The following is a 15,365-nucleotide window of genomic DNA, read 5'->3' on the forward strand; positions in this document are numbered from 1 at the left end:
TTAACACAAAACATTATATTCTGTAGAAATGTTGGGAAAATTTTTTTCAGAAGTCAATGGCTATTTTTTGTGATCAACAAAAGAAAGAAACTCATTGTAACAGATTTGTAACAAATACAAATGATGACAGAATGTTCAGTTTGGGTGAACTATCCCTTAAAGTTTAGCCGAGAAGTGAAAACCTTTTTTTTTTTTTTCAGAAAGTCTTTATAAAATGACTAACATTGAAACAAATTCAGTTTTTATATAGTTTTGTAGTAACATAGTCGAGTACCAACAAATGTTAAGAGAAGGGATAAGATTTTTTTTTTACTTCATGCAAGTTTACTTTGGAACTATATTTTGAATTATTGGATAACAATTTAGGAACATATTCAGTTTCAGTTAAGTGATGTAAAACTTCTGACCACTGGATTGAATCCTAAAGTCGATGATCATACCAACAAATGCATACTCATCAAATCACACATTTGGCCCATAACACTAAATAATGGAGAAAAAACTGATTTTGTCACATAATGAGCCAAATTTTCATTCAAAATCTATTCCAACTGGATAAAAAATATTTACTTTTAATTCAATTTCAACAAAATGTCTTTGCTACAGACATTTTTGTTCTTCCCCACAGAAATATTCTGTCATTGACTTTCATGTGAATGCCATTAGAGCAACATAAAACAAATTATAAAGACAAGCGTTTTGGAAATCTGCAGCATTTATGCAAAATGCAGTTTGTTCTCATCATCATTAAAACATTCACAGTGGACTCCAACAGCCTTGTCTCTTTCCAGTCTTGAAATTTTAAAAGCACTAAAACTTTAATGAAAAGTAACTAAAAATTAAAGTGTCAGATTTTAGGGCCCCAATATTTTTTCAATCCCAATATATATATATATATATATATATATATATATATAAAGACATTTTTTCTTCCCCTAACCACATCCATTTAATTTTCAGTCCCGGATGAAGTGAAAATCATTTAAAATGCCCAACCAACATTCCGATTGGCTTTGAGAATGATTGTCTGCGTTCTGATGCTCTTGTGTGCACATATAAACCTGCGATATGCCAGGCCAAATGATATCCAAAAGCGTCTCTTGATGTCCAACAAGGTGCAGTGAAGAAGGAAAGAAAACAAGTATTAGCAATAACACAGCAGGAGTCCCTCCATCCAGGCTTCATTGGAAAGCAAGTCTTGTATCAAACAAACGAGGAGAATCCAGTGGCCGGTACCTGGCCGGAGGAGCCCAGGCTGCTGGGGGGCCTGTACAGAGTGTGCTGGCTGTGGTTTTCGGAGGAGAGCAGGGATGGGGTGGGAGTCCGGCTGCCCTTGGGCCTGAACAGGGTGGCCTGGGGCTGGGGTTGTGGGGAGGGATTGCTGTGGGGCAGTAGGGGTGGCAGTGGTGGTAGTGGAGGTGGATGGGGACGGGACTCCTGCTCTGCCACCGTGTCGGGCTGGGCGTAGCCATACGCTGGAGGCCGCGAGACGCCCTTCTGTTGGCGGCGCCACGAATTATAGTAGGTGGGGTCACTGATGTAGTGGTTGACAAAGGAGTGGGTCTTCTGGCGGTTCGGGTCCAACTCGTATTCACTGTCGCTGGCCTGGAAGAGAACAGAAAAAATATATCTTTGGGTTTCAACTTTGTCCTGCTAAACTATTTGTTAGTTGTGTTCTGTCAATCTTTGGTAGGCTAAGTTTTGATATTTTGGTATGTTGTTTTTTTTTTGCATTCTATTTGCATGTGCATCTCCATAATGTTTGAATGATTTTATTGTTTGTTTGTTTGTTTATTTGAAAGTTTTGGGGAGGTGGCTGCCTTTATTTGTTTTTTAAATGTTTTCTTCTGTGTTTGGGAGAGTTTTTTTAGAGGGTAAATTTTGTAGTTGGAGAATCTTTTTGTATGTTATTTTGGCTTTGCACCTCCTGAAGCTATTGCTTCCATTATCATTTATTTTGTCTTTATTTTGCTTTTGTCTCTAGACTGAGGATGTAACAGGATATATCCTGTTACTCTATTTTCCAGGGTGATTATGGTTAGGGTTAATTGTATGTTCAAAATGTAAGCATTCAATTGGTTAAAAGTGACAGTATAGACAGTAAATTGTTGATAGTAAAGAAAAAAATGCTATTAATTTTAATGCTCTATATGCAATTAATGTCTAAAAAATGCTCATTACAAATATATGCTTCAGGCAACATTTTTCTGAAAATGCACTTGGATGTGCGTTTGACTGCAGTTTCTTGATAAAATGAAAGCTACAGAACAGTTTCATGGCAACAGTTTCTTTTCACAGTAATGCTATTTACAGGGACATATTTTCAACATTAAAAAAATATTATTTAAATGTGTTATTTAATACACAACCCTAAATAAATACCACAGACTCAGTTAACGGTTTCTATGATTTGTAATCACATATGTTTGCCTCCTTAATCAATCGCCATACGGATTTTATTTTATTTTTTTCTGGTGTGGGTTACTGGTCTACTCCAAAAATAAAAGACTTTTGCCGCATGTTTAAACTACTTATTCAAAATGATTTGAAATGAGGGACAACTTAATTGTCATTATTATTTTTTTTACTTAATCTGTAATTTATTCATTCATTTTCTTGTCGGCTTAGTCCCTTTATTAATTCGAGGTCGCCACAGCGGAATGAACCGCCAACTTATCCAGCAAGTTTTTACACAGCGGATGCCCTTCCAGCCGCAACCCATCTCTGGGAAACATCCACACACACACATTCACACACAGACTCAATTTAACTTAATCAGTTTATGCTGGGACAACATGACATAATTTTACCAAGTCCTGCCATCTTCTTAAAAGAAGGTTTTGTATCTAAAAATGTGGAAAAAAATGTGCTTTAAGTAACATACTTCAGATTTGCATATATTAGCATATATTTGCATATATTATTATTATAGACAGCACCTTCTAGTGGATTTGTTATCTGAAAAGAGGTATGAAAAAAAAAACAGGGCAAAGTATTTTACTTTTAGCAAAAGTTTAGGCAGATACATTTTCAATTAGCATGCATTCTTCATTTTTGCTGGAAATGTTACATTACTTACAAAACTATGAAGCAACACAACTGTTTGTTACATTTTTGTGGGTAGTAAACTGTAAACTGTAAACTGACACTCAAAACATCAGTGGAGACATAAAAAACTTAAACATTACAAAAGTGTTTACTTGCATTACTGGCATTAACTTATCCTGTAGATAATTTTGCAAATATAAGTTTGACATAAAATTATATATACGTACAGTTTAAGTCAGAATTATTAGCCCCCCTTTGATTTTTTTTCTTTTTTAATTACTTTCTAAATGATGTTTAACAGGGCAAGAAAATTTTCAAAGTATGTCTGATAAAAATAATAATAATAAGCAGTTTTTTTCGACCGTCTACAGAACAAACCATCATTATACAATAACTTGCCTAATTTCCCTAGCCTGCCTAGTTAACCTAATTAACCCAGTTAAGCCCTTATATGTCACTTTAGGCTATATAGAAGTGTCTTGAAAAATATCTAGTCAAATATTATTTACTGTTATCATGGCAAAGAAAAAATAAATCAATCATTAGAAATGAGTTTTTAAAACTATTATGATTAGAAATGTGTTGAAAAAAATCTCTCTTTTAAACAGAAATTTAGAAAAAATAGAGGGTCTAATAATTCAGGGGGGCTAATAATTCTGACTTCAACTGTATATATATATATATATATATATATATATATATATATATATATATATATATATATATATATATATATATATATATATATATATATATATATGCCCAGCTCCAAATTACCTATACAAAATTTAACTTTCCAGGTCTTCAACATATACTGCACTTAAAGCACTTGCATCATTTGTCAAAAATTTTCTTTGTTTATTTTGGAACCCTTTACTTAAGAAGTATTTTATGAAGAATCTTTTCAATCTGTTTAGTATGACAGTCACTATGCACTAAGACACCTCATATGTTCTCCTTTGGTGATCTACAGAAAAGAGTAGACCATACATTTTTAGAATGAACTATTGTTTTAATAGGAAAGATACACACTGTTCAGACTATATTCTACAGATACTATAAGCACTGCTCTACGATGCCACACTACTAAACATAAACTACAGTCTCACCCAAAACATCTTGGAGCAGTGGATTTATACGAAAACATAAACGCCTCCTAAAAGTGCAAAAACATTATTTATAGAGCTTCCAAAAAACAACAACAACAACAAAAAAAAAACAAACAACAACAACAACAAAAACAACAAAATAAAAATCTGCAAGTTTAAAGACGACAGACGATTCTTAGAAATTACTTTATGGCTGCTGTCTCTTGAATAAAATCTCATATCACTTGTTCGGTACGCCATTATGCTAACACATGGGGGTTGTTTGAAAGAGCAATGTTGTGACAGTTTGGGTAGCTGATAAACTGACAAAAAACTCCCCGTGGGATTGTGCTTGGAAAGACAAATGCTCAGACATGAGAAATGCCCCCTACTTTCTCCCAGCTTGGGTCAAAATGATTTACAAATCCCCATGACACTAGAAATAGTTTTGTAGTTACATAGTCAAATACCAACAAATGTGAAGAGAATGAACTCTTTTTTTTATTACACTTCCTGTCATACACACACACACACACAAAAAATTAACCTCATTTTTTATGAAATGGAAATTTTAGATATGAGAAGTTAAATTTTTCCTCTTTCTTTCCAATGCAATGCATAGAATTGAGGTAGAGATGAGATAAGCTGCAGTGGTTTATAAAAAGTTCCATTTCCATTATCATCATATATTCATTGGATAGGCAGAAATAATGGTTCAGTATGATTTTATTCGAGCTATTCCAAGAGACTTATTGGAGTTCCCAGCCTTTGTCCAAAATATTTGTCTTTACAAATGAAGCAATTAGACAGTTGTTTATGTAAAGCAAGATGAGACAGGTGAGATTTATTTGGGAAAGACCTAAGAGGAAAAAGACTTGAGCAAACAACTTCATTTACTCTTCATTTTATCTCACTTTTATCTTAGCGAGGTAATTCAAATGCTAAAGATAGCCTTTTTGTGTGTTTTCTTTCCTGTGGGGGGTGGCTTTTAGTGTTTTGGGTTTTAAACCACTTAACTTTAAATGTTAAATGACATTGAATATACACTGAGAAAAGATTGATCGATTATTTGTGTTTCATTGTTTTTACATTTAGGGAGTTGACAAAAGTTAGAAACTATGGGTATTTGATAACAAACTGGCATGATGCTGTTAGGGTAAGAGTGTAAGAAGGATTTGTGATCAGCCAAAATGGTAAGTAATTTCAGAGGAAGAACATCAGAATAGACACTTTTGAATAACATACACTGATGCAACATATTCATTATTAGTAAAAACACACTGTAGGCAAAGTTAATAAGCTCAAGCAAAGTTAATAACACTAAGCTATTCTAGGAAATTCATTTGCCTTGTTGCGCTGAATCACCTGTGAGTCGGACACTTCTGAGGGCTTCTCGGTCAGACTGCTGCTTTCAGCAGGGACCAGGTCATTGTACTTGATGCTGACATCTTCATCTGAGTAATGGAGGCTGCCGGGACTGGGTCGTGGTGGAGATCTAGAGAACCAACACAGAAAAATGCTCATTCAAATAGGACGTATGCAATTTTCTGTCACTGAAGGAATATACCTCGCCTGAATTTTTACATTTTGTGGATAAAAAATAATTCATTATATAAAATTAATTATAATATAAAATCAGGTTTTCCAGGTCTTTGTAAGCAAAAACAGACCAATAGTGTTGGGCAAGCTACTAGTGCGCTAAGCTATTAGTCTACTTAAAATGTAGCTTAACTTCACTAAAAGCCACCACCTGGGAAATGTAGAAAGCTAAGCTAAGGCTACATGGCAAAAGTAGCTCAGCTACATCTAAGCTATTATTATACATTTTTTAAAAGCAACTTCAGTCCAAGTCAGTGCTGTCTTAGTGATAAAACTGCCAGTGAAGCGTATGTTGCATAATTGATAAGTACAGTTATTCACATTTATCTATGGGTAGCACGATGGCGCAGGGGGTAGCATTCTCGCCTCACAGCAAGAAAGTTTCTGGTTTGAGTCTTGGCTGGGTCAGTTGGCATTTCTGTGTGGAGTGTGTATGTTCTCCCCGTGTCGTTGTGGGTTTCCTCCAGGTGCTCTGGTTTCCCCACCACGTCCAAAGACATGTATGTATGTTCCCATAAGATATATATATATATATATATATATATATATAATTTAGAAAGTAGCAATGTTACAATATATATATATAATTTAGAAAGTAGCAATGTTACCACCACACAACTGAGAAATGTAGGCAATAGTAGTGTCAATCAATCAATCAATCAATCAATCAATCAATCAATCAATCAATCAATCAATCAATCAATCAATCAATCAATCAATCAATCAATCAATCAATCAATCAATCAATCAATCAATCAATCAATCAATCAATTAATCAATCAATCAATCAAATCTGTGTGTTGGAAAACCAATAGAGGTTGTCACAAACTTGCTAAAGCGTTATCTATGATTATTATGATTGTATATGATTGTCAGTTATTTTTAAATTTCTTTGGTGACATGAGTTTGTGCTTCAGTAGCACTTTTACTGTGATGGTTGTCACCACATACTATGATGACGTACCAACCATGGGTGTGTTTTGCACATCCAAAACATATTAGTCAGAATTGTCATCAATAAAGTTACAGTGGTGATGAAGTGATAACTTCTGCTTCTCAAAAAGTGTGAGATCAAAATAATATCAGGCTAATGCTGGATAAAACATATATTGTATCCAAAGGCTAATTATCCAACTTTGTTTACTTTTTAAATTTGCTTTATTAAGCAGTTCCCCTTACACCTGTTCAATGTTCAGTGCTAACCTTTTAATATAATAACCGTAGACCATATTTATAATTTTTCTATTTTGCTTTTACCTTAAAACAGACAGTAATAATAAGTTAAATGTATACTACAGGATGCAGGGTTTTAAAGGTCATCACAAGGAACTCATAAAGACCCAATGATGCAGCAATCTTATGGATCAATTCTCAAAGTCAATTTTGACCAAATGAATACACTCATATGACAGTCTGCACAGGCCAGGAAAAACAAGGAATGATGAGTTTTCTGAAATGAAAGGAATAGCAAAGCAAGCCCTTATTAGGGCTATGGGGGTTGGATTGTAGTTCTTTGAACCAGATAAGTTATTTGTTAAAAAGAAAGCCAGAAGAATTGCCGCATGGCAAGATGGGTTAACTTGATTAGCCATAATGTGGTCTGATATGCTCAAAGCCAAGGTCACTGGAGACATTAGCTTTTGAACTGAGGCATCTAAGCTGCCCTGCTTCAGTACTTTACTTCTATTGCCTTATAAATCAAGCTGAAATAACACACACAGGGAGGTAGCTTTGAAGAACATAGCAGCATGCTAATGAGGACATCTGGTATTCAAGAGGGTTTTTTAAAAACATGGCATCTTTCAGTCGATTGTACCAACAACAAAACATATGATGCTTTGTTCTACCTGAAAATGAACAAGGGGAACATAAGTGAGCTGTATACTAATGGAAATCCTTGGTGGTGGAGGGGCTGTCCCAACAAAAATTGGGCCCCGGGGAATAAAGCGTGAGACCTAGGGGGAGGGAGGGTTATGACATTGTATCTGTTTAAAATTCAGAGGAGGCTGAGATTTAAAGAAGGCTGAAGCATAGAGGCGGAGCATCGCCGAACAGCCCCCCAACATCCCTTGACATCCAGAGAGAGGTTTCAATAATTTAAAAGAGCCAAGGTCTCCAATTCTTCTTATCAACCCTCATCTCTTGCCTCTATCTCTTCCGCCCCATTCCAAACCCTTTCTTTTTCTACCCAGATATCTCTTGTGGCTCCATCTTGATGGGAGCTAATTAGCAAGACTGCATCCAAAGTGGTAGTCCTTCACTGCCCAGTCTCTTTGATCCCCATCTTGGGCCTCTGCATCTGGGCAGAGGACCAGCACAACACCCCCCACCCCTTAGCACATTCCAGTATAATGGGCCCAGAGAGGTTTCTCCAATTACCACCAGAGGAAACTTAAAGCAGACACATCCCTTCAACCAATCAATTAGTCTGCAAACTCCTTCGTGAAGAAACTTCAATTCATTAGTTTAACAAATATGATTTAGATTATTATGTATGTTGTTCATGTAAATATTTCCAAATCCAAAATGTATGTAAAAGTCCTGAAGTAACGTGTGAACAAAAGAAAAAAAAAATGAAGTAGACTGACACTTTATATATAATGATAATCTGACACTACATAATGCAAAATCTACAAACAAATCTAGACTTTTCGAATGAAAAGGTTTGTGAAATTTGCAAAATAGGTCACGTTTACCCAATGAGACCACTATATCAAAATAATTTGCTCAAGTTTGTACAGCACAATTGCCAACAGGTTAATTTAATATTTCTTTCTGTAGAACTGTCTTCTCACTCAGCAATAAATATAATTGACCAAAATCTATGGTTTACAGAATTGCATTATTCTAAACCTCAGGTGTATTCTCATTGGACAGTTAATGCTGTTGGTTTGGAGCATTTCATTTCCAATCCATTACAGAAAATACATTGGTAATCATTGCTAGTCACAATATTGATGATATCACAAAAAAGTAACTATTGGATTTTGGGTTGGACCTTTGGGTTGCTTCTGACAAGCTTCCAAAAACAATTCACCAAAGATTATCTAAAATAATAAAATCCAAATCATATTGACTAATAGTGAGTCAATAAATAACTCACTTTTTTTAAAGATCTTTCTCTTAGAGCTTCAGCTACAGGACACACGATATCTTCATTATAAATATGGTCTGATCTAAACGCAAGAGAATGTGAAGAAGGATGCTTTGTTGAAGCAGCTTACATAAACGGTCAATTTCTACACAATGCACTTTGAATGTCAATAAGACACAAAGGAGGGAGGTCTGAGTAGTCCAGCTTCCACAGTCTGGTGTGTTCTTTCAGCTGACAGATTGCAGTTTGAGATTTGAAAAGAGCGACTGTCATTAACATCCATGCCAGCTCAATCCATTTAACGGATGCCTGAAGTAGAATTTAAATCAACGGCTAGGCCAAAGCTCTGTATGTGGACAGAATAAATTTCTTTCTGGCTCTTTGTTTGTACCCATTTGAGAATTGAACCCATTGTAAAAATAATGTCCTGAACGGCATACTGACAGTGCTTACCGCAAAGAAAATAAATGAGCTGAGCAAACTATTCCACAAAGTACTGATCTAGCTAGTGAAGGCTCTTTGTGAAGCAACAACATGGTGTGTGTTATGAATGAAAATCATGCATTATTATAAACAAATACTGACCGGGTGTAGATTCCGTTCTTGCGGCAGAAGGAGTTTTTGACTGAGAGTCGACGGTTGTTGAGTTCCAGGGCAGGAAAGCGTCCTTCATCCAGCCGCACCATTTCTCCATGGGATAGGGGCAGGGATGTGCAGTTCGAGTGAGCACCTATAGACAGTGATACAAGACAGCCTATGAACATACTAGAATCAAATTATTCAAATGTATCTCTCATTTGATCCAATAACCTTAAGAATCTATCAGTTCTGATAATACTTAAGCATACTAGAAGACACTTTGGGAAATTGCTTGTTAATTACCTTAATCTGGGCAGTTCAAAACATGGCAATACATTTAAAATATTTCTGTCTGAACAGACACCAAAAAGGATTTGAACCAACAAAGTTTTGTGGTTAAAAAAATTAAAAAATAAAATAAAATAAATTCCCTAATTTGGCCAAAAATTGGTATACATAGGAAATTTATAGGAAAGACCAAAATTTGAAAATGTTTTATTTGCCCAATAATAATAATTTTTAAATTCCAATGCAGATCTAACATACACCTAAATAAAGGTCTGAGCCTATACAACATGCTCAATGTGTCAAACAAACATACACACCCACATAGGGGTCAATAGGGGCATGCATATTCCATAGAATACTATTGCCCTTTTGACATTTGTTTAAAAAAATAATGGGATCACAATCAAGACCTTTGTGTACAAATGTGTCCGTATGGGTTGATAAAGGACCATGATCCATAGTATGCTTGGGTGTTAAGCAGTTCAGAGGGTCTGGTTTTGGCATTGCTGAGTTTGTGACCATGGCAAAATTGAATCCCACAAGGTGACTCTGCACACATTTTCAGGCCAGACCTCTGATCTGTAAAGCTCGTAGTTGAGCTGAAGTGTGATTTCACATAGGTGAAGAGGGCAGTGACCTTTCTGTCACATGAACTGTGTAGTATCCCATCCTGCAGAATGTCTGTTCTCATTGGACTTTAGTCAAGCAATAGATCAGGGCCGAACTGATCCAGTCGGGTGGGCATATCTTAAGAGAGGCTCATTGTGTTTTACACAAACACATCCCTTGTGCTACTGACACATCCAGAACCCTGACCCTGACCCTGGCACAAAACTAAACACTGACCAGTCTCACAGACAGCCATGTGAGAATGCATCCCACACACACACACACACACACACACACACACACAAACACACACACACACACACACACACACAAACACACACACACACACACACACACACACACACACACACACACATACACATAGATCAGCACTAGGGAGAAAGTTGCAACATACATGGAGCCTACAGTCCACACAACTAGTGGTGGGGAAGGAAAGCAATTTCTCAATCTGACAAACTCTAATCTAATCTTTAAAGAATGGTTGGGTCAGTCAAATGGCTCTTTTGTCAAATGTAAAAATGAGGGGGGCCATCATTAAGTGTTTTTAAACTTTGATTGAATGCAATCAATGGCATTTTGGCTGATTGGCAATGTTGGCATCAAGCCATTGAGACAGAACAATCACTTAGATTAGATTTCAACTTCAGTGAATAGCGTGTAAGATGGACAAAAATGAAAGTAATGAAAGCAAGCAGTACACATTGCAAAACTCAGAGTACAAATGTTTCTTCTAATGTTTATTAAATGGTAATACTTTCATGATAACCTGGTCATATGGAATTAGAAATGGAAATACCAGCTAGTATGCTAAATGTAGACTACAAGTTTTTTGTAAGTTTTTTTTGTAAAAAAAAAAAAAAAAGAATTATCTTCAAGGCATCGTTAATTTGTGTTCAAAGATTTTGGAAGTTCCCCTGCGAAGTCTTGCATACTATTATGAACAGCAGGTGTTGAGGATGGCACATAAAATATTAAGAGACAGAAAACATCCCTTAAATAAACATTTTGAGTGGATGCTCCTTGGTAGACATCTAAGGACAATAAGATGTTCCACAAATCTTTATAAATGTACTTTTGTGCCTAAAGCATTTAGGTTATGTAATAAATGTAGTTAATCGATGGACTATTATTTGTTTTTTGTTTTTAAGTACTTGTTAAGTGTTGATGTTTATTGTGTTAAGTGTGTCATTCTTGTTATACTGTATGTGAAGCACCACCATGTTGAAATGAATTGCCCCAAGGGGATTAATAGCTTTAAACTAAACTAAACTAAACTCAACTTTTAACGAGGAACTGTCACGACCGAAAACAGAGAGGATTCAATAGCCAGTAAAGTGATGTTTAATATAAGTGAAATAGAAAAACAAGTCTTATATTAATCAAAAATCAAAGGGTACAAAAGAGTTGAAAGTCGAGGACAAAGAAAATAGAAAAAAGTCCAAATACAAAAAGTTACCCCGTCACCCAATGAACAGACTGCAGAGAAACTCTGGGAGACAAATAAACAGAAACAAGAACAACAATGGACTGATAACCAGCTGTAACAACCGACTGAATATATGGCCAACAAAACAGGAATCAGCTGGAGAACGCTGATTAAGTCAGCTGATTCGAGAGTATGTGGCCAGTGCAAAAGGTAAACAAACACACTTGCTGTGTCCCAATTCGCATACTATTCATCTTAAATAGTATTGCAAAATAGAATTAGTATGACCCAAATTGTAGTATGTTGAAAACAGTATGCAGAAGTTACCCGGATGGTTTACTATTTCTGATAAAAATTGTCCGGTGTAGAAGCGTCCATACTCTAACTGCTGATATTGCCCACAGTACATTACACGTTGGACATGAATTTGAACTACAAACGCGGTTGAAAAGTGTAAATTAACTACAAACATGGTTTACACGTGAGACCAAACGCCAAGTAGAGAGGCTTCAGTTAAGATGTTTGTCAATTAATATCTAGCCAACTGGAAAATATTTAAATCACGTTTTCTGTGTTATATTTCATCTGCAACAACAATACTGCACTTATTAAAAAATGTGTTTGGACATTAACATCTGAATGCTTAATTATCCAAAGATCTTAGGAAATTTTCTCTGCATGAAAGACTCGTGAATGGAAGATTAACATGCTGTGGCTTGTCCAATAAGATAGGAAATTAAATAGAAAAGAAATGTGGATTATGTGTGGATGATTGACAGGGCTCATAACTCAGCAACATAACGATCTGTTAAAAAGGAAGTAGTATGTCCCAAAGCTTGCATACTCTTCTGTTACACACTCAAAAGTATATATTTTTCCTTCACAAAAATGTACATTCTTTTAAGGCATATAGTATAAGTATGCGAATTGGGATGCAGCAACATACCTTCGCACACAACAACACACATGGCATACCACATAAATTACAGAAAGAATACACAGACCCATAAACAATCACAGGAACTGTAAGTGGTTATTGGCCAATTTTTGATATGTTTAAAAAAATGGTTGACTACAACAATTTAAAGCCTCAAATATATAAATAACAATTAAAATACATTAAAATTCATAATTATAAGCATTTGGTATAGTTATAGTCTTTCCTCTCTCATAGGTATGTGGTAGTGATAATTTTGGATCTAACTGTGAGATGAGAAGACAACACAATTTGTTTTCCTGCTAGTTCTTTGACTTCAGCATGGTGTGTCTCAATCTTATAGGGTTGTGATCCATTTTGTACTTGGCAAAACCATTTTTGAATGGTTCTGTCAATCCAACTTAAGAGATTTGATGGCCACCTTCATTCTTAAGCTGAGACATCAGATGACAAATGATGTAACTGTACGTGTGGCCGCAAGACTGTCTCCCTGTGAGGCAGCAAAATGAGTCAGCAATCATGTTGATGGCAATGACTGCACCAATTGAAGCAAACAGACGCTACTATTGATTCCTTGAGCCTCTCTCAAGTGGAAAATCACTTTTTTCTAAGAGCACCACAACGATACCCATCAATGATGGAAAAATGAAGGTAAATTTAATTCCATCTCACTTTAGTCACGTGAGTCAGCAGAGAGGGACAGGGCAATCAAAGTAATTGAGAAAAAATTGTGGATCTATTTTCAGTACTTTTGCCTCATCAACCCACCTGAGTCTGTTTTCTTGGTGTATTTTTTGCTCTGTCCACGTATTATCAAGATGAAGATGAGCAGAAGGATGAAAATGAGCCCCACGAGAGCAATAACCACCAGAAACCACCATTCCTCATAAAAGGGGGAGACCTTTTGAGCTAGAAAAAGAAGCAGAAAAATGTGTTTTATACAAAGTAACGCAATATTGTTTCTGGTATGTTCGTTCAAGCTTACTGACCTGATATCGAAGGAGAAGGAGCACTTGGAGAACCGTAGCCATAGTCGTTCACTGCAATCACACGGAAATCATAGGTAACCCCTTCTCTGAGTGTGTCCAAATTAAGAGTATATGATGTCACCTCCTTGGGGATATCTTTGATTAGAATATCCCAAAGTCCTTCATCTGTTGGTGGGGAAATAACATTGTTACTGCTGTTATTACTATAAATAGCTAAGTTTCCATTCAACAATATTTAATGGAAACACCAAGATGTGCATAAATGTTAAAAATGCCTCCAAAAGCAACCATTTATTGTGTATATATGTCGATATTGAGGTGCAAGTAATTTATTATATAAGAAAAAAGGCTCATTATGGCTTTTCCTAATAAAGCAATTTTGATATCTGTCGCCAGAAAAGTGACGATTTTGTTCTCTTTGACTCATTGGTTGGAAATGGTGCTTCGTTCGCAAAAGTTTTACGTGGTATTCCAGTTTTGCGCATAATTCTAATTTATATTTTTTGATAGAAACATGTTAATAGATTTCTCTCTCTTTAACTCACCAGATGGTCTTGCCTCTATAACATATCGAGTGATGGGGGCACGTCCAGGATCCCCATTGGACCAGTGGAGCGTGAGCGCAGAGCCATATCGAGAGATAAATGGCTCTCCGGGAGGCCCTGGAGCACCTATATTTATAAAACAGAAATTATACAGTTAAATCAGAAATTATACAGTTCAAGGTAATAGTAAATGTTGAGCTGAATGTGAGGTGAAAGTACCCTCTCCAGGGCCAGTGGTGATGTTGGCCTCAATCTCTGGTCCATAGGTAAGAGTTTTAGCGCGGATGCGGAAGTTGTAGGTTACGCCGTCTGCCAGATCTTTGATTTTCATCCACAAGGGGGCACTGCCCTTCACATCCACAGTGACAATCTTACTGACACCTGAAGTGTGAGGAGAGGAGTCTGTAGAAGAAACACTCAAACTCTAGATACCACGCTAAAACGAAACACTAACAATGACACATAGAAACACTCATTATTTACTCTGTGCTTCCAGCAAGGATGGGTTAAATCAGTGGTTCCCAACCTTTTTCTTTGGGGCCCCCCCCCATGAACATATACAAACATTGGAGCCCCCCCACCATATAAATACACACGCACGCGCACACATATGTACTGTGTATATATATATATATATATATATATATATATATATATATATATATATATATATATATATATATATGTGTGTGTGTGTGTGCGTGTGTGTGTGTGTGTGTGTGTGTGTGTGTGTTTGTGTAATATTAATATATAGTAATATGTATAGAAAATATTAATTAATCAGTTTTAGCTTGTCTTGGCCTTCAAAAAAAACAAAATTTAGGTAGGCTTTGTCATACTGTCTAATCTTTTTCTTCGCCTCTGAAGAATCACTGCATTTACGTTTGTCTGCCATTTTTGTTTTGATTTTGCCTTTACGACACGTTGACAAGCAGATTGCGCGAGTGAGCAAAATTTAAATAATTGTTTAAAGTTATTTATTTTAATTATTTTCACTATTATGTTGGAATTTTAAGCATGCGTTTAGATTTTTTTTTATTTTTTTGGTACTTAAAAATACATATATAATAGTAGGGCTGCTCGATTTTGGGAAAAATCATAATCACGATAATTTTGGTCATAATTGTAATCACGATTATTCA

The 15,365-nt window shown here is 35.8% G+C and overlaps 1 protein-coding gene across 1 annotated transcript in view; it reads right to left on the reverse strand.

The window, feature by feature from the left end:
* Positions 1-267: 267 nt before the first annotated feature.
* Positions 268-15,365, reverse strand: part of sdk2a (sidekick cell adhesion molecule 2a) — a 294,560-nt gene continuing 279,462 nt past the window's right edge. The window contains 8 exon segments of the mRNA XM_073945012.1: positions 268-1,441; positions 1,444-1,605; positions 5,502-5,631; positions 9,415-9,559; positions 13,458-13,598; positions 13,679-13,843; positions 14,224-14,349; positions 14,443-14,604. Coding sequence (XP_073801113.1) covers positions 1,145-1,441; positions 1,444-1,605; positions 5,502-5,631; positions 9,415-9,559; positions 13,458-13,598; positions 13,679-13,843; positions 14,224-14,349; positions 14,443-14,604 — 1,328 coding nt within the window. The 3' untranslated portion in view covers positions 268-1,144.

This window comes from Danio rerio, chromosome 3 (assembly GCF_049306965.1).
Source record: "Danio rerio strain Tuebingen ecotype United States chromosome 3, GRCz12tu, whole genome shotgun sequence".
Classification (NCBI taxonomy): Eukaryota; Metazoa; Chordata; class Actinopteri; order Cypriniformes; family Danionidae; genus Danio; species Danio rerio.